Source organism: Ascidia mentula, chromosome 9 (assembly GCF_947561715.1).
Source record: "Ascidia mentula chromosome 9, kaAscMent1.1, whole genome shotgun sequence".
NCBI lineage: Eukaryota > Metazoa > Chordata > Ascidiacea > Phlebobranchia > Ascidiidae > Ascidia > Ascidia mentula.
In genome coordinates, this window is record NC_138574.1 from 13,085,529 (window position 1) to 13,106,019 (window position 20,491).

General features: G+C 38.2%; 2 protein-coding genes across 6 annotated transcripts; one reads left to right on the plus strand and one right to left on the minus strand.

Moving 5' to 3' along the window:
- The first annotated feature begins 289 nt into the window (after positions 1 to 289).
- Positions 290 to 5,826, plus strand: LOC145913536 (eEF1A lysine and N-terminal methyltransferase-like). Its single transcript, XM_083001242.1, has 13 exons — positions 290 to 521; positions 582 to 691; positions 968 to 1,069; positions 1,369 to 1,554; positions 1,754 to 1,897; positions 2,230 to 2,341; positions 2,443 to 2,571; positions 2,912 to 3,069; positions 3,434 to 3,626; positions 4,186 to 4,321; positions 4,572 to 4,822; positions 4,950 to 5,075; positions 5,141 to 5,826. Exons 1-13 carry the CDS (start codon positions 377 to 379, stop codon positions 5,431 to 5,433), a joined length of 2,085 nt encoding a protein of 694 aa, XP_082857368.1. The 5' UTR covers positions 290 to 376; the 3' UTR covers positions 5,434 to 5,826.
- Positions 5,827 to 5,977: 151 nt separating this feature from the next.
- Positions 5,978 to 20,218, minus strand: LOC145913219 (uncharacterized). 5 transcript variants are annotated; one of them, XM_083000800.1, is made up of 9 exons: positions 20,075 to 20,218; positions 19,211 to 19,289; positions 11,460 to 11,582; positions 10,912 to 11,082; positions 10,363 to 10,507; positions 8,420 to 9,891; positions 8,025 to 8,225; positions 7,401 to 7,536; positions 5,978 to 7,226 (listed from the first exon to the last, which is right to left on the minus strand). In XM_083000800.1, exons 2-9 carry the CDS (start codon positions 19,280 to 19,282, stop codon positions 7,039 to 7,041), a joined length of 2,508 nt encoding a protein of 835 aa, XP_082856926.1. In that variant the 5' UTR covers positions 19,283 to 19,289; positions 20,075 to 20,218; the 3' UTR covers positions 5,978 to 7,038. The 5 variants fall into 5 exon arrangements, with proteins under 5 accessions (XP_082856926.1, XP_082856930.1, XP_082856928.1 ...); XM_083000804.1 differs by lacking the exons at positions 19,211 to 19,289; positions 20,075 to 20,218 and adding an exon at positions 16,958 to 17,008; XM_083000802.1 differs by lacking the exons at positions 19,211 to 19,289; positions 20,075 to 20,218 and adding an exon at positions 14,892 to 15,054.
- Between the last annotated feature and the right edge of the window lie 273 nt (positions 20,219 to 20,491).

Consider the following 20,491-nt stretch of genomic DNA (forward strand, 5'->3'; position numbering starts at 1 on the left):
CATAAAGATTAGCAACAAGGGAAAATCCCTTTCAAATGGTTTCGCTGTAGCAAAGTCAGCATAGAAGTAACCACAAAATATTTTTAATTCAAAGCAGAATTAAGTTTTACATAAATTTAAAAATTTTAGCCGAAATCCTCTTTTTGTTGCACTTACCTATTATAATGTCCGGGTTGCATGTTTATTTGAAATTAATATACACAACAGGAAAACAGAACATAAGTTGTTTCTTGCAGGCATTCAAGCGTAATGTTTTTCTAACCACGTGCCAAACGTTGCAGATGTTAACTATTAGCTGTGACGCAAGAGACGACAATTAGGCAACGAGAATGTTAGAAATGTGACTATTGTAGGGTCAGACACTTTCCACAAGAAAATGAATTTGCTACCTAAATACCAATCGGACTTCAACACAGCTCAATACTGGGAAAGTTTCTTCACAAAAAGGCTCAGTTCCTTCGAATGGTATGGCAACTATTACGAACTGTGCGGGATTCTCAGCAGATATGTCAAGTCCAAAGGTACCCTCAAACGTAACTAACTAGTAGAAATGCAAGATAAATGTGTGTAAATTGTTACAGATGATATACTGGTTGTTGGGTGCGGGAACTCCACACTCAGTGAGCAGCTGTACGACACAGGATGCACGAAAATAACAAACGTTGATATAAGCAAAGTTGTTATCAAACAAGTAAGTATTTAATTGCATATTACGTTTCAGAAGAATCTACATAAATATTTGTTTAATGTTACTAACCAGCAGAAAGTCAACATAATTATTTGTATTTTGCCCAAAAAACTGCAAAGCAGATGAACAATAACCACTAAAATGCGATGATATGGGCTCTGACAAAATCATAAAAAATGTTGGAAAAGTGAAGTAATCAAATAAAGTAAATTGAGTGAACACAAAAATTGTTGTAGAAAATAGATTAATATTTGGGCTAATAATTTTGTTTTCCTGCAGATGCAAGACCGCAATAAACACAGAGATAATATGCAATGGGTAGAGATGGACATAACCAACATGGAACTGGAGGACAATAGCTTCAGTGCTGTAATTGACAAGGTTTCAAAATTTGTTTTATGAAATATGTAATGAGAAGTATATGTCATGTGCACTGTTGTTGTGCACTTAAAAGTGCTTTAGATACACAAACAATAATTATTTAGAGCACACTCTGGTGCTCGTGAGTGCAACTGGTGACTTTAGCTCTGGACTAGCTATCTAAGTAGCAGGCACAGAAATTTCAGTTGTGATACATTTCGGTCAAAGGGGATCTGCTGTGTACCCAACTAGTTGTTTAAAAACAAGCTTAAAAAACTGCAAACATATTCTCTTCCAACGAGTTATTTCTCACATTTTAGGGAACATTGGATGCCATGATGAGCGAGAATGAAGTCGGTGAACAGATTGACAAAATGTTTGGAGAAATTAGTCGGGTTTTGCGTAACGGTGGTAGATACATTTGTATTTCACTGGCACAAGACCACATCATGAAAAAGATGCTTGCATACTTTCCAAGCAAAAACTGGCTTGTCAGGGTTCACAAGGTAAATGTGTAGAAACATTTTGTTTTTGGTGATGATTTCTATGCTATTTTTTGTAGTATGACTGCTTTACATTTTTCAATTCTTAAGAGAAAAAAATTAGCAAAACTTTTTTAACTGGTGGCATTCTAGGCACATTGCGTTTGGAGGTAAATAAGGTTTGATTCTTCTGATAATATAAAGCGTGTTAATTATGATTTAGGTATGGACTGGTGGAGACACTGATGAACCCACTGTAAGAATGCCTGTGTTCGCTTTTATTTTTACAAAGTTCCAACAAATGCCAATGAAGATATTAGAAGTATGCTTAGAGGATTCTGTGAAACCAACTCGACTACAATCTGAGGTAATCTGAGCTTCAAATTTAAAAATGCTCCACATTCATAAAAATATAGAATATGTGGATGACAAGGATCAATGTGTGTATTTTTACGTGGTTTACAACAATTTGTTGTAAATGTTGCACTCCTTGTCACATGCTACAAGTAGTACCAACATAATCCTTATCCCTTCTTTCTTGTGTTTTTGTCACGTTGTGAAAATGTCTCTCTGGATGGCAGACAAAGTGTCATCAATAAATCTACATAACTTTTATACCAAAAGGACAGTTCCTTTAGAAAACTTCAATTAATTTATTAAAGCAATGCCCAACAGCTGTTGAGTCTGTTTATTGTGTAGGAAGATGTTATTGACTTTATAAAAGCGCAGCAATACTACTCCATGGTCCGGAACTCATTGGCCAAAAATGAGGCCAATATGGATATGCCACCAATTGAACTGTTTACCAGCGGTATGTTAGTTGCCCTTTTGTTCATTCACTAAAAATTGATCTTAATGTAATATTACATGTTATTGTGCGTCAGACTGGAGGTTAAATTGTTTTCGTTTAAGAACAAGTCAACCTTCCAAGATACAAGATATATGTCATTGACCTGAAAGAATTTAATCCTTCATTGAAATTTGGAATCTTCATTATTCCACATGGGAGGGAAATGGAATGGTTGTTTTCAAATTACAAAGGCATGTATGATTTACATTTTTTTTTACAGTAAACATTAGGTCAAACATGATATCCTTGTGTCAATTGAATAATCAAAGGTGTAGGCATTATTATGTGGCACTGTACTGATTTTGGAAGATAGCATACAATAGTTTGGCACTGTTTAACGAGTTAGCTTTGTCTCTTTTTGTTAGTTTCTATTATGATAAATTTGGTACATGCGACAAGGTTTTTTCATGGATTGCTTATTTCTGTCACAAGACTTTACTTGGCCACCACTGATTTTAACCATTTTGAAGTTTTGCAACAAAAAAGGGATTTTTAAACTCATTACATCTTTTTGCATAAAATGCTTTGTAGGACGCCAACAAGTGGCAGAAAGTGCAGGTTTCAAGCGACTTGCCATAGTTGCACTTAGCCGGGATCACGATTACAGTGAAGGAATGAAAGGAATTCAAAGTGAACTATCATCTCGAGTGATGGAGCTTGCTCCTGCCAAATTACCCGAAGATTATAAAGTAAGGAAAATCTCATGAGAATTACAAAAGCTTTTGTTTATGAGAGTTTTATAACCCATTGTACTTTTGCATATATACATTTCCTTCAAGTTACTCTTGCCTTTAAGACTAATTTGTTTATTTATTTGCCTTTAAAAGTAACTGAAGGGCTCATTATAATCAGACATATTTCAATGTCAGTGTGTCCATTGCAACACCAACATCACCTGTTGCTAAATATTTCAAGTAATGCTATTTGATTATTATGTGAGACAACTATTTTTGCTAATTAAGTCATGTTTTCAAGTCATATATCTTATCATACACATGTAACATATAGCAGTTCAAGTGTATAGTGTAACATGGCTTACGCTTAAACTGTCAGGTACCGTTCTTGTCGATCGGTGGGGATAACATCGGAGAGCGTCACATTCGACATCGCTCCAGATCCAAATTTTCTGGTTCATTTGTTGTCGAAGATTATATTGGTGATGAGGGTGTCTGGTTTAGACAGCTGGTGTTTGAAAATCATGGTGCCACAGTACAAAGTGTTACCAAGCTGATTACCAAAACACCAAGTAAGTAACAGAATTTTGTGTAATGTGTTAGAACACATAGAACTATCGTGCCTATTGCTCTGTTGTAATTCCATGACTTTGTTGTTTGTTGTTCCTGAATTGCATGTCACAGATTTGATTAGAATAAGAAACTGCCTATGTAGAAAAATTAATTCTTGAGCATTTTGTAATTAACTTAATCAGGGTTTCTCAACATCATTCAAAAAATAAATTTCAGTGTGACCCCTTGATGGGTCGCCAACATGTTAATTGTATTGCATTAAATAACAGAAAGGGAAAAAATATGCAGACTTCCACAAAACTCTATATGTTTTGATGCGGTTGTGACCCATATTTTAAGCAGCTCTGAACTAATTGGCTTTGATCTGAAGTCTGATGCTAAATATAAATTCAATACCTTTCAAATGAAATAATGTAGTTGGTGTAAAGAACGTAACTAACCAAGGGTTGGACATAGCTAGTAATAAAGGTCATAACGTTGCTAACATTTTTAAGTTTTTAAAGAAATAGTTCTATTCTGTGTTAAGTTCATTATCTGCATTATTTCTTTTTTATACAGAAACTACATCTAAGAAGAATTCTAGACGAAGACAGAAGCAGAAAAACAATATTGATGTCAACTCCTTGGTGCCTGATCCATTATATTTGGCATCACAATATTCACAAGTCATGGCAGCAGGCCTGACAAGTACAATGTATGTAATTAATTTAAATGAGCAGCAATACTTGCATAGTGTATGTGCTGCTATTACACATACTAAACTTTATGTGGGCTGTGTAAATTTTTGTGATAATAATAGTAGTCTCAGACTAATTAACTACTTTACCAAATTTTTCGATGTCACCTTTTGCCTATTGCTATCTTCAGAATATTGTACACATTTTGTTGATTTAAAAAGATTTATTTAACATACATGTGTATGAAATACATATTTGTTTGCTCAGCGATTCTTTGCAAGACAAGTTCAAAGTGTTGGTGATTGGACTTGGAGGTGGTACATTGAGCCACTACCTTCTCCATGTGTTTAAGCACTGCCACATTACTGCGGTAGAATTGGATGAAGAAGTTGCTCGCGTCGCAACTAAGTGGTTCGGTCTGGACAACAAACTTTATGAGTCACGATTGAAAGTTGAAGTTGCTGATGGACTGGAGTTTGTTAAAAATTTTGTTGCATCAAATAAAACTGGCTCACAGGGTATGTTCAAATCCTTCTGATGCAATTGTAAATGTTTTTTTATATAGCAACAACATAGGCTTAGGATTGATGTAATTTTATTTGTTAGTAATTCTTAATGCTAGAACGTGTATTAATTTCCCATCAGAACTGTTTGATGTAATTGTTCTTGATGCAAACTCAAATGACTTGACAAAAAGCTTACAATGTCCTTATGAACCATTTGTTGAAATTGAAATGATTGGAAACATGGCAAAAATGCTCAAGGAAAAAGGTAAAGAATTGTTTTAGTTTATTTTTATATCACAACACAAATAAGTACACTTTTTGTATTTCTAGGTTGTTTGCTCTTAAATATGTTGTCCCGAGACCATTCTGCCAAGGAAATGGTGGTGAATCGTGTCAAGCAAGTTTTCAATGGTGTTTACCACAAAAAATGTGGCACTGACCTCAATGAAATTCTAATTTGCTTGAAAAAACCTGAAGAAAGCAGTGAAAGTAAAAATAATGAACAAGTCCATGAAATTGAAAGCTGGATTGCGAAGGCAAAAGAATGGGAAAATGTTTACAAACAAAAGAATGAAACTTTGTATTTGTGTGGAATGCTTGAAAATGTTGTAAAAATGTCGTAGCTAGTACTGGATTTCTTTTCTTTTCATTTTACCCTTTTTTAATATCGCGCTTGGACAAACTTGTCCGAAATTTCTCCATGGCATGGTGCTAACATGTGAAACAACCTAACTGCCAAATCAATGTTATGTTGCTGGTCTATCTAACTATCTTGCAAGCTATTTTTTTATTCAGAAAACAAAATGTCGTGAAAAGACATTAAAATGTCTGGCAATTAGTAAACTGGCAGAAAACAGTGAAATGTTTGAAATTTCAACAGTGACTCATAACAATATCAGTAAACATACGTGGCTGGCATCAGGTTTTTGTGCCATTTACATTTCTACAAAAGTTCAATCTAATATGCTGTCTCCTGACTATGTAAGCAACATTTTAGCCCAATTCTCCAAGTTAAACATTGCATTCAAATCTCAGCTTGTGTACACATTTTCTTATAATGTTTTAAAATCCTAACTAAAGTTAACAATTTAAACTGAAAATGGTGCACATCTAATACAGTAACATTTACATAGTATCAATTGAACTGACTGAAACTTAAAACAAAAATCATGAAACAAAGTTTATTATGTCAAACGACAAACATTGGATTATAAAATTGCACAAGCCGGTGTGAAATATTTAACAGCACTAAGACAGTACTTGTTCCAACTACAATGTCATTTTTCAGTAAGCTTAGCACAATGGGTTTTGTCTGCTTGCTACACTAAGCATTTGTAATAAAGTAATAGTTGTTACTAAAGCAACATCACAAAATAATCTCATTACACAGGAACTTCTAGTGACCTGGTATGCAAGATTGAGTTTCAAACCAACAGGTATGCAATAAATGTGTGACAGAATGAACGTGTATTCATCATGTAAGAATACGCACCTGTGCCTACAGGAGTTAACAAGAAAAGCATAGAAAACATAAGTGAACACTTCCCGATTGTGGAAGATCGATATGAATTTGCTATTCGCATAAGAGTGGTAAAAATCCTACCACCCCGAAACATAATGTCACTGTTATTACGTAAGCACAGTGCACTAAAAACAATTGCTTCTGATTTGAGAAATAATAAAACATGACAAAATAACACTTAACTAATGGTGCCCAAGGGGGCAAGATTACATTGAATTATAAATAAAAGTGATGAAATCCGAATAATAGACATTTACAAAAAGAATTACCAAGCATATTTCAAGGCATAACAAAAACTTGGGACACGGTTTTGGAATGTGCAAACCACATCAAATGAGTATTATGATTGGAAAAATGCTAATGTAGTGGCGTAAAAGTTTGAAAATGCATTTCAGGAAAACTCTGTTATTCAGATGTTCTTGCAGTAACACAGTACATCACAATGTTACCGATTTTTGAATGGCTTTAGAAAACCGAATAAAAACAGAGTAAAAGCAAATGTCTTCACGCACAAACTAAGAGGATTGATGGCATGACAAAGCATCGCTTGTCAGATTTAAGTATCAGTAAGACCGTAACTAGAAGCAGCAGTAACCACATAGTAATTTGTTTACAGAAGAGCATGATACCAAGTATCGTGGGGAGCTGCATAATAGCAAAAGAAAAAGATAAGATTTACAACGCAAAAAAAGTCAGTAACTTTGATCTAAAACAGAATATCAGTGGAAGAATCGATTGAACTAAAAGCTGACACGTCGTCAACCGGAATTGCGTCAGTTGATGTCATGGTAACGTCGGTTTGTTTTGTAGTGACGTCATCGTCGTCTTCGGCGGTTAGTTTATCTTTCATGGAGAGCAAGTATTTCGGAGTGTATTTTCCAAGCTGGCTGTCTTCTGTTGGAAACAAGGCACGCTTGTGGTTAATGGAAATTTTAGGACGGACAAATGTTACTGTCGACGAACTTAAAATGCTACTTTCATGTACTGGGATATAGTTAACGCCTACGATGACAACTGTTTGTGGTAAAAAGTGGTAAATTTTAGAAATTATGCAGGAGAACGACTTACTTCCAGACCCCGGCAGTTTGTTGAGCTTCGATTTCTGTTCCATAGAAATCTCATGGTCTTCTTGAAGAAGCGATCTTTCAGATGGGTATTGATAAACCGTCTCAAGACGCTCTTGTTTGAAGCAAACGTTGTACGTCTAAAATACAGCAGGCCAATTACTAAATACCCTAAAGTAAGGGATGGCAACTAAACAATTAATAAGGTGTAATAAACAAAACTTCAGTGTCAAACCTTGATTCTATTTCGTAGTGGAAGAAACAATTAGCCGTAATTTCAGTTACAGTATTATTTTATTTTTTTGTATATTAGTTTTCACATTATAGTATAGAGCACCCTAAACAAATTTTAAGGAACACTCTTTCAGTCGAATTTTTGCGGTTTGTTTACAGCACATAGCAAAACTACAACATATTATAGTCAAATATAATGTTTTTGTTGCTGCCAGGCATATTGTAACTTAATAATCTGTTCTTCTGGCAAAGATAAAACGTAACTTTATTCACCGACGTTTCGCCTGTTATTCAACAAGGCTTCCTCAAGGTAATGGTACAGTGTGTGCTGTACAATGCATACAGTCAACTACCTTTTTATCAAGGTATCAAACAATAAAATGCCATATCTTACCACAGTTTTACGATTCTTCTTGGACAGCGTGCAGTGTTCCAGTTTCACGTAACCCCCGATAACTTGAATCTGATCCACAGTCGGTTTTCTCTTTCCTTTGCCCTGAACTTTTCCATCCTCCGTCGTGTCGTTGGCTTTTGCTGCAGAATTCTGACTCGGTTTGATGACCATCGTCCTCGGCGACCCGGCGGGATCGAATGTCTGCGAGAAATAACGAGTTTTGAAAGATTGAGTACACAAGAAGCATGCACTGATGATTGTCTGAAGAATCTGTTTACAATAACGCGGCCCATGTTTACAAAATTAAACGGCGGATTGCTCATTGCCATGGTTACACACAACATAAACACGACAAGTCACCACAGACAAAATATGCATTTGCAAACTCAACGAACCGTGGTCGTTTTGGTTGTGATAGGGGGCGCTGCGGACTTTTTAAACTTCTTCGGGTCGAAAACGAAGCTTTTGCCTCCAAAAGCCCCGCCCTTGGACGGTTGCATGCCGCCTTTTCGTGGCCCAAACATATCCTTGACAGAAGGTGCCGAAGTATTTGTAGAATTTGTACTGCTGGCCACTGTTGTTTCAACAGGTTTCGGTTTTGTCTCCGTCTTGCGGTTTGTGACAGTTTTGACTTCTTGGACGTGGTTAAAATTGGACCTGACAACATTGTTCTTAGGTGCTGGTGCTGCTACCTTAATAATTACGTCATCAACTGATGACGCAGGCAGTGGTTTGGTGACTTTTGGAAGGCTGTGGTTAACCTCTTTTACTGGCGTCTGGGTTTTTTGCTTGTTCAATATTTCACCTTTTGCGATGTCTGCTTTGACGTCTTTTGTTGATTCTGGCTTCGATTGAACTTTGTGGATTTCAACCACAACTGGGCTCTTCGGCCTCTCAGTTTTCAAAACCGGGGGACTTATAGTTGGTGATGGCTGTTTAACAGGCTTCGCTGCAACTGTGCTGTTTTGCGTTTTCGCCTTGGGTATTATACGTAACGTTTTCGATTCCTTCATAATCTCATTAGCGTAGATTGCACCGGGCGTCTTCAACAAGGAAGGATCCATTGACGTTTTGCCCAGATCAATTATCTCGAAATTATTTTTCTTTACTTCTGTTTTCGCGAAATTGTTTTTCTTCACATCTGTTTTCTGCGCAACAGGTTTAACAGCAGCAACATCTTTAGGCTTTGTCTGCTTTTGGTGCTGGTTTCCAGCTATTCTATTTGCAGTTTTAGCTCTTGGTGGAGCAACAGGAGGCACGTCGGTCTGTGGAATGTTCTCTTTGTCCAGCGCTGGAAGTTTTTTTACAGGCTTGGTCGTTTCTTGAAATTTACTTGTGTCAATTACGAACGATTCTACAGAGGGCAACACTGTCACTTTTTGTGTGGTCTCAGCCGGAGTTTTATGCTGTGTCTTGGACGTTTCCACTTTGTCAACGTCACTGGCTGGAAGAGGAACCGAATCGTGGCCCCCGGAATGCAAATCAACCGAATATTCGAGGTTCGGTGCCTGCTGTTGATTCTTGTTGCTCTTTGTCGCCGCTATCGGCGGACTAGAATGCTTGGGCGAGCCCGAAGAATGCAGACTGGCAATATCCACATTTTTCGGTTCTGCTTTTTTGGGAGAATCGTTCTTGACTTGCAGAACGGGCGTGGAGAACTTCCGCGTTGGTGACGTCACCTTGCGTACGCCGTGAGATTGGGAAAATGACCTTGGTGTGTAGAAGTCAAGAGAGCTGGCCTTGCTGGTGTTTGCAAGCTTGGGGGTGTGGGACGTTGTGGTTGTTGGCTTGGCGGGAGCGGAGAAAGTCCGGTGGTAAACAGGATCCTCTCTTTCTTCAGGCTTTTCAGACGCAGCTTCGGGTTTGACTGCAATAAAGAGTCCCTTGTTATATACACGTGGTAAAGGAGGAGATTTCGAGAATTTTCGTGTTATTAAAGTTGTTTTGTCTCAAGCGTTAAGACACTGGAAAAGAGCAATCAAGCGACAAAATACGGCTTACTGCAAAATTTTTTTTATTTGTAGACTGCAATTAAGTAACAACATGAAACTAGCAAACTTATCACATAAGCAAGTTTTATTAATTTTGGTGAACTGCATACAGGGCTACTGTTTCGACTTAATACATCTCATCAGTGCAACTATGGTGACTTACTACGACCTTTCCAGCTTCAACTTTTAGTAAGTAAATGCACTGATGATACCTACTAGGTCGTACAGCTCACTAAAAATTACCACAGTTCACAGAAAACAGGCGTGTATTGCCCCTTTCTGTGATCTGATTACAATCAGAGAGTTAAAATTGTGAAAAACATTTCATAAATTCGCGTGCATTTTACCTGCGTTCAAGACGTTGTCTGAACTCTGGGCACGTCTACGTTCGATGGGACCTTGCTTTCCATCGGCAAATCTGTCTTTCAGCCGATTCACAATTCCGCTTTCTGGCATTTCCTTGTCAGATTCCTTTGTTCCGTGTTCAGCACCCTGTTAAAGTGGACGGTGAATTAATTTCAGTTCATTAAACCAACCACAAATACAACGTCGATTTCATTACTTTCTTAGACTGGTATGTTGTGTTTTTTTCATAAAAACATACCATCTGGAATGAAGTAAATGCATTCAAAGGTTGAAATCAAAATATTAACAGACACAATGTGGCAAAATTTAAACTCTTGCTAATAAGCAAAGTTTCATGTGAAACATATTCGACAGAATACCTAATTGGTATATGTTGACCAAATTACCTTCCTATGTCGATATTTTCTTTGCAACACATGCGCCATTTGCAGTTAAATTTCTTCATGTTCATATACCAGTAAGAAAAAGGCATATTTTAGAAGCCATTCCAAAAACCCTAGACCGTATTTTAGGTAATTTTGACCGAATACCTCATTGTCTGTTGCCGCATCTTTCTCAATGATCACAATGCTCTCGGTTTTGATGACGTGGAATCCTCCAGGCGGAAACTCCTTTGTAGGAGAAGTGGGAGTGGGAGATTTGTGATCGCCCGCTGACATTTTACGGTGACGTTCTTGTTTCACGAAAATGTTGTCGGATACCTGGGGATAATTTTAACAGTTTTTAAATCAAAAGAACGGCGCACGATACAAAATGATTTGGTAACACGACTGTAAAAACGCACGTGCTAAAGAAAAATCAGATAAAGCAAGTGCTACAAGCCAGAGATATTTTTCGCACAAGTTCACGAATAGATAGTTAAGAAGCAGTCAAGAAAAAAATCAACATTTAAGTGCTTACTACATTCACGAAAACGTTTATTTTCAGGTTAAAATCAATTAGCTTGGTATTTTATACAAATATATTTCGCTTTTAAGAAAAAGCGCCCTCAGTGTCTTAAGGATGGAAATCATGAGAGTTATTGAAACAGAATAGGGAATGATTTCCGGGATTACTTAATCAGAATCAAAGTGCTTACTTTCATAATATGTTCATTCAAAACTGCTTGTCCGTTTTCTTTTCCACCTGTGTCCATTCTATGCTTGGCGGCCTCCGCTTTTGTTTGCAGCCTTTTGAGCAGTTCCCTTTTCCATTCTGGAACCTGGGAGTAAAAAAAATCACTTACAGATACTCTGCTATCCTAACTGCGCTACTGTGGATATAGCAAGATCTTCACAGATATACCACTTTTTTTCAAGTTCCAACTTGAAACTTGTGTTTAACGATTTAAATTTAGGATCAACCACGTTGTCTAAAGTTTGCTTACAAGTTTTAAGATTCATTACCAAGCTATTACATATTGAGACTACCGTGCAAGTTACCTAACTCGAGCAACTCATAACAACCCATTCTAACATAATGACAGCCAACTGAAAACCGTTACGCGCCGAGTTCAAGCAGCAAAAGTTAACCCAGTTCCAAGCCATAAGTCGAGGCGACACAAATCTCACCGGTTACAGACAACGGATTCTTTTCACAGTAAGTGTGCTACCACCTATAACACACCAGCGTTCGTCCCTCCCATGCGGCCTACACGCGCGACAGATTGAAAATGAGTCACCTCCGTTCCCGCTGCGAGAAGCCACATGCCGTTTTTCGTTCAATGCAAGAGTTCACCTTGTTTTAAAGGCGGTATGAAAGGTTTCAAAAGCGTCGGCTAGTGTGGACCGCGCAATTACACGTTGGAAAATTCGCAAGCGGAAATTAAACTTACCTAACTAGCAATTAACCTGCTGTACCGCTCACGCCGTATTCTTTCCAAGTCTAGCGCACAATTCCTGACCCTTATATTTAGATTGAAATCCACGTAACTGTGGGCTGAATTTCTCTGACCCAGACTGTGCTTACTATACATTTATAACCCAGACAACTTGTACTTTCTGCCAAAAGAAAATTTTCGCAACAATGAAAGTAGCAACCATACCGATGTGTAGAATTTCGCGTAAGGACACGCTGTAACTTTGCGTTTCCAAAACGCCATTGAAGAACCAACGGGATTTAAGCGTTAGAAACAGCACCTAACTGATGACTTTCCACACCTTTCGGCAAAGAATGGCGGTTAACCAACCAACACCCAGCTTAAACCACGATGACCGGGAAGCGCTAAATGTTGCTCCTGCGCGATATTTTCATCAAAGGGCGCACGATTGAGTAAATCGGCCCACGACCGTCGTTTTAAGTCCACCCGATGGACGGCCAAACAAAAACAACTTTAATTGCGCTAAATTGCGCTCCGGAAAACGTATTTTTGGAACTTGAACGATTACTTTACAGAAATTATTCAACAACAGAAAACTCTGACGCAAAGAACCACGCTATTGTCTATTGTAGGCTGTTATTACACAAGAAGAAGCGAATTAAACGCCCATGCAAGCAAAAAAAAACATACACTGCAAAAAGTGTGCAGTCACCGCGTAGTAAAATTAAGAGTAAAACCTAACGTTTCGCATTCCGTCACCTTTATATTGACTTCAAGATTCAAAAACAGAAACTGGGTGCGGATTTGTTCCAGGTTTACCATATGTCTTAAAACAGAAAGTGATATTTTTGAGTGCGGAATTTAAGAGAACCGCAAACAAAATCTTGTTTTCACTCAGGTCTGTAAAAGTGAAACCGAATAATTTCTGCAATCACGAAGGTTACAACTCTGCCAGGACTGGTAAAAAGTAACTTGGTTAAATGACAACAATAGCGCAACCAGACAAAGTAATTCAACCACGAATCAAAGAGAACGCAACCACTTGACCAGGTCAACGACAAGATGAAGAGCTACAAAAACTTGTGTTGCGCTCGACAACGGCCCTAAATCCTCTCAATTATGGTTTGAATGGTTAACTTCGGAGCAAAAGGTTACAATGACTGGTGTAACTGCGTAGGTTTTTTTGCACTTGTCAATAGCTAAGGGCAACCACCAGACAGACGAAACTGGAAAATTGCAGCGGTTGCATTTGTCACAGTCAACGTTGGCATTAAACGCACATTTTCTGCTGACCTATCTGCTTTGATGGGCGGTGACTTGGCATCAGCTATTGGCAAGTGCAAAAATTGAAAGCCAAACAATTTCGCACTGACAAACGTTGCGCTTGTAACCCACCTTTTTTCCTGATATTATCTCTCTTATATATTTCTTTACCTCAAATCAGCTGCACGCAGAACAATTAGTTTGGCAAAGAGCAACACAGCAGCTGATGTTATACTGAGTCACACAATGACAAAGTGTGTCGTAGCAGCATATAAACCACCTCTGTCTGATTTTAACACCTGCATATGCCCAGCGAATAACAATACATCAATAATGCAACCAGTCTCAGTAACGACTGCACTCTTGTGCATTGTTCCATAACGCATAGGTGCATTGACGCATAAAATAAATTCCATTTCAGGCAGCTGTTTTCCCGAAGGGTGTCCCTGAATTACCGGCGCGCTGATGAAATTTCAAAATCAATTTTCTCGTCTCTTGAATATGTGATGGATCTCACACTTGCAGATTCTCGATTTTTTTCAGTTTAAACATAACTATCTGAGTTACAGACTATCTGGACATACCAAAAACGCAAGCAATGATGTGTAGCAACCTTACACACAAAAAAAAGATAAGGCGAAGTTCCTTGTAAGTACAACGTCTCTGTTAACACAACATAGACTTTGATTTTCCGGACAAACCCAAACTTAATACATACCATGACTGGTTTTCCTTTTTAGCCAAGTGGTTCCACTCAAACCCAGCAATCACACTGCGTCTTTCAGACAGTGAAAAGACAATCTTGCGCCTGTCGTATGACTATGAAATGACTCGCAAACTGTCGCCACCTTAGGCGCAAAAAATAAACGCACGGCGGTCGTGACACAACCGTCTATGCCCAGAAGGCGTTTACCGTCAATACGAATCTGAGCGTGATTTCTGCGCAAACAGTTTCGCCTATAACACGACACACGACGGCCGCTAACTGCCTGTAATTTGGCCGAGTTCAGGTTTTCGAGAAGCTCCTTGAGAGGCTATTTCGTTAAAGGGTTCGGATTACATTGATTTCCTTGTGTAGCTTGGTTGTTCAGCTGGAGGGGGTCGAAGTTTTCAAAAACGCCTCGGGCCGTTGATCAAGTTTAATTGCGGCCAATTTGTTTGGATACACAACATATTCACACATTTCGAGCGACTGTGTATTTACTGACTGTAGGCTAAAACCAAACTGCCCGGTTCTGTCAAAGGTTTATTATTAGCTGTGACCTCCGCTTTTACGTGTTTCAATGCAAATAATTACTTCCAAACGAAAAACAAGTTTTGGCCTTCTCGTTAAATAATGAAAACGTAAAACCTATAAGTTGACCATAGGAATATTAGTTTCCTTAAACAATATTTTCAACATATCGACGTCCTAAATATCCAACCAAGTAACAATAAGTTATTACTTACCGATGGTAAGAGTAATGCTGGACAGCAAACGACCGAACTAACAGCAATGTATAATCTACTCGGGCTTGTTCTAATCAACACTAACACGGAAACGAACACAGCAGCACAGGACGCACAGGAAACGTTCCTCGATGACTCCGCTTATACGAAGTAACTCCACACTACGCCTCACTGGTGAACCGCGCAACCGGTATAAGAGGATCCTACGCTGTAGTTAGTGGAACCATACGATCTTCTTTGATTGTGGCATCAAGCTTGCGGGGGCTACACAGAGCATTACGGACGACTGGCGAAGGGTGACGGACCGTCACAAAGCGTGGACCGCGAGGTCGTCTTTAATTTGCAACTTGAAGCGGTACCTATAGCTTTCCCATTGTAAACGGCCTGAATAGCTGTAACATTTTTGCAACAGTAATTTTTGGGTGCAAATTGACGAGACATGTGCAAAGCGCAACCTTTGGTTCGTTGCTGTTGTCCACGGAGAAACAGAAAGTTTGGAAGTTTCGTAAACAAATGTTTTCTTGACCGAAGAACATGCATGTAGTGAAGTACACGCGATATAAACCTGGCGCGCACAAATCAATTGAAGAGCAAACACTGTGTTCGACATACTCGGGTATTTCCGTGTACTTTGTTGCTTACATAAGTCGCAGTTCTCTCGTCCCCTTTGTGGCGACGATTTTAAGGTGTGTTGTGGGAGTTAAGACGATTTTAGTGGATTTCCAACATATCAGTGCGGCTTAAGTGCGGTTCTGCATGTCATACGTCTCACACTGCTAAGCATACAGCATTACTGTTGGTGCCTCCCCACGCTCTTCTCTGTACTGGGACGGGAGAATTACTCGCGTTTTGATATTCTGGTCAAAACGTCCCGTAAAGCTGTCACCAATTGCCCACAACGCAACCGATCGAGTCATTATTTTTAAATGCGTTCATGCACAAGAACATGACGCATTAAGTCAATATTATTTCTCATTGGCGCATACATAACAGTGTATAGTGGGACTCGTTTACTTTAAAGAGAAAAGACAGGACCATAAACCATTTGTTAATCCAGTGATCCACACGGAGAGGTCGAGAATACAATACTGAACTTATAATTAGCAATGGACTAATTTGTTTCGTTCCAGTTACGAAATCGTGAGTTTTATTCCATTTATTTTATGTTGACCTTCTGCTTAGATAAGGGCTTGTAACCAGGGCTGTTAGATATGTTTCTATGGGGGTATAAGGTGCTGAATCATCAGCGTTGCTTGTAAAAAATATTTCACTACTCATATAACAGAAGGGGTTGCGAAAGGTGGTTGGATATTTCTATGGGGATACCGACAAAGACGCTTTAGGCGCAACAATACGTGACAAGTGCAATTTACACAACACCCTATTTTTAGTTTGTGCTTGAATAGTTGTTACGAAACCTTTTTGTGATTTGTTGAGCAGAACTTGCCACGCAGCATTTCGATTACGCCCTATGGTATTATGCGCGCTACACACCCAACAAAACCCTATACACATCTTTTCATGGACGTTGAGATACAAAGAAAATACAGCGACTGCAAGGGTGTGTTTTTATTTTGACTGTTTTGAGGAGATCTAATGAAAAGAAATTTACCAAACAATTGTACAATGATTAAGACGGATACCAACCGAAAACCCGACAGTTTTTTTTGTGAAGTTCATATCGCATATATATGGAAAATATAGCCAAACGGCCCAAGCTACATAACAATATTTCGTACATGCCTAGTTTCCTGCTCAGTCCTAAATTGGACTTATCTACGCCCAGCAGTGCGAGGAACCTGAAGTAAATCCGAGCCCTAAAAGCTTAATATCAAATGACGTCAAGGACTGTTCATGGTCATTCAAATCTTTTGCCACCTTAACGTGCGGTCAAAGCACTTGTGAATGAACACGCATGTAAATTCAACCAACAACTTGACGTTGAACTACCACAAATCACCTGCCATAAACACATTAGGCATTTTATTTCAGAATATATTGACACCAACTTGCATTGACATTCAAAAACCCTATACCATACAGTGAAGCAGTCGGTTGTTCCTTACCTTAACACAGCACAACCATTCTAAACACCTTAATGCTTTTCGTTTTCAACGATCAGTTAAAAAATAAATCTTCAATTAACTGTGGATATTACGCAACATAGCAACCCCTCCGCAATATCGAACAGATTGAATTTCCTTCTTTACAAGTTAGGTGGAGCGGTTATGGACACGGTGGCAACACAAGACTATATACGTTTGGTTTTGTGTTCCCATTAGCGGTCTCTACGCAACTTGTTTTGTACGTCATTGGACAGGTGTGGTCTGCCAGTGAACAAGGGGACTTTTGAAGACCCCATGCTGTAAAGTACTGACCGATCAATAACTTTCACGTCACATCGGTAACACTTTCACGCAATAGCAACAGATGCAGACGCCGACCAAGATCACTTAAATGCAATATACGGACTTTTTCAGCACTCGGTTTAAATCGATCTTTGAGAAACTTTAATGAGAAACTGAAAATTCCCACTTCAATGAAATAAATATACACTGAATGCAGGCTTCACCGCTGCGATAAAACCTGTTCAGCGGTGGAACCCAATCATGAGCCAATCTGCCGCTTAACGCACCACGAAGTTATAGATAAATCTGTCATGTTTTAGGGGCAGTTCATTAAAACTATTCCTGTGTGCAGTCAACTTCACAACACCTCACTAACAAAAAGCACTCACTGGACGGGCCAATTGACAGGAACTGATGTGAACTTTTATTGAACATAACTGTTACACATGATTTTTGTTAGATTTTTGGATACATAAAGCTTACCACAGTTGTAGTATTGAACTTAGTCATTTTTGCATTCCAGTCAATGCCCTTACAACACAAAATGCTCTTTCAAAGTTCCGAAGACCCCGTCCTTAACCTACAATGTTTTGCCGACAAGTAAGGGAGTACTCTGTAATGAAAGTTATTTTGCGACTCGTAAAAGTAAGTTAGACCACCAGCGAGCAAATTTGAACAAGACACACTTACGAAGTTGTCCGCGGTTGTAGGAATTATTAGTGTTCGCCCGAAATAGACAAATAACGCGTCATTCTACACATAGCAATTCGAATCACGTGATCTAGCAATGGTTGTGATGGTGAAAAGCAAATTAACACCATTCACAAAACAAAATGTAACAACGTTGCTCTGCAGCACCGCGCGTGGCTCGCGTACGTCATGAATTGGATGACGAAAGCCCTTGGGCAAAGCGCACGGTGTCATTTATGAAAATCGATAACTCGAGTGCACTTAAAACGATACAGCGCGTCGCTTTGGAAAAGTAGTTGTACAAAGATTATACACCCCTTCTCCGTGGGTAATATCTGCGCAACATAGGACGTAAAATAGGGTTGCTTTTCCAAATACGCGCATACAACTACAATATATTGAACACCAAAACACTGTTTCAACTATTGAACATTTATCAATGCTAAGATGTACATGCAAGATTAAACCTTTTGTGACGTATAGAATTACCAAAAGGCAATAGATTTTATGGCTTACAATGCGGTTAATATCCCCGCGTAATTGTCATTGAGTTTAAACCCGAACCATCAAATCGCATCAAACCAAATTTGACTCTTCAATAATCCGCATTACGTGAATCAATTAAATCTGTTGTCGGGCAACCGACAGATGCAACGAAACGCCTTTCATTCGCGCCCTTGTAAACAGCCACAAATATAGGATGGAGCAAGCGGTACAATGAATTGAACAAGTTGTTAAATTGGAACGCGGTAACCCGATGGAAATGAATGACGTTCGTGAAGGCACCAAACCGGATAATAAAACGAAATGTTCCAAAACCACCGCTGCTGCGACTAGCATTTGTGAAGAGTGCGTAGGCAAACGGGGCGCATGCTACCTAAATATTTGATGACTAACATTAAGTTGGCCACGCCAATGTGTACTTGCGTAAGTCCGGATGAATAATTCAGGTCTGATGCTTACTAAAGTTTCAAAAACTGCCTGTTTTATTGCAGACCAAACAATGGGAGACACTTTCATGTTGAACAAAATTAGATTGGAAATGTCTTGTGCAGTAACAACTCGCATTCCAATTTCACAACACATGTTGTTTCACCAAGTTTATATGTAACAATACTAACAAGTCAGCATGATGATATATTCACACATTTCCAGCACTCTTTTAAAAAGATAATTTTCACACCACACAAAACAGTGTAAATAATATACCTAACTTATATAAACAAAACACATAATTGAGGTGTGTGTATATATATTTATGTATGTATCATATGTATGTACCTGTTCTGCTTTAATCTTGGCTGCCTTTTTGCGCTCCAGGAACTCAGCCTTCCAAGGTGGTATCTCCAACATATTTATTCTGCCACAAATAAAACACATTGCAACCAAAAAGGTTTTTCAACAGTTTGACATATGTACATGTGACTAAAACATTGGTACTGTTTCAAATATGCATTTTTTAGACCTTTTAGGCCAAAACAGTGGCCATCTGTCTGCAGCTTACACAGTGTATTTTTTAGTCTGTTAAAGTGGGTAAATTAAAAGATTCAAAAGCAAATATTTTTGGAAAGGAAAAAGGCATCATGAAGTTTATTCTACCGAACACTTTTCAGTTACACAACTAATGATGTTAAAGCACAAAACTATTTTGCTTTGCAAAACTGCATTTTATTTTGATCAAATCAAGAAACTTCTCCAGATTTACCAATGACAACTGAAATAAAGCAAAGTTTCTGGCTCGATAAGATTCTATGAAGATATCATTACAGGAAGTTTGCAAGAAAATTTAAAATTACAGTAAATGAGGGCTATAGCCACGGAAAAGGTAAACGACAAACACCTGTACATTGACTATATACGAAACAAACCAAGAATGCATTAATGGTACACAAAGCACATTTTTATACATTATTAAAAATGTGAAATATATATTTCGTAGCATTATATCCAACACTACAGGCTTGCAAAAAGTCAAGGTTTTCAATATTAAAACCTCATTAGAAGTCAGTTCCATGATAGTTCAGCATTTATATATTCATGTATTTCATTGGCATATTTATTTTCATGTTGATTTTATGTTACTGTATTGAAATATAGGCAATTAGGCATAATGCATAAGATCATTATTTAAAAATTAAATATTACCTGGTAACTTGACTACGGCAATGCAACAAAATATTTAAAGCTTTGTACTTTCTTGTTTCATGGTTGAATGAAATATGGCTCACAACAGGCAAAAGATACCTTCTATTTCCTGTACAATTATCACTAAAACACAACAGACGTGATTTGGCTTCTGCGTTGTCAAGTGAGAGTGAACAACAAAAAAGGGAAATCACCGCTCAACTGTACAGTCTGGGATATTTTGAAGGAAAAGGAAAACATTTTGAACGCAGTTTTATTGTTTCCTTTGGCTTCAAACGAAGTGGATATTTTCATTTTTTCAGGTCTCAAACTCTTGTGTGAAAAGACGCTCCTTACGTATATTATAATATTTTTCCATGGTATTTATTTCTGGACGAAAAACGACACAAAGAAAATATTGTACAAATCAACCCAAAT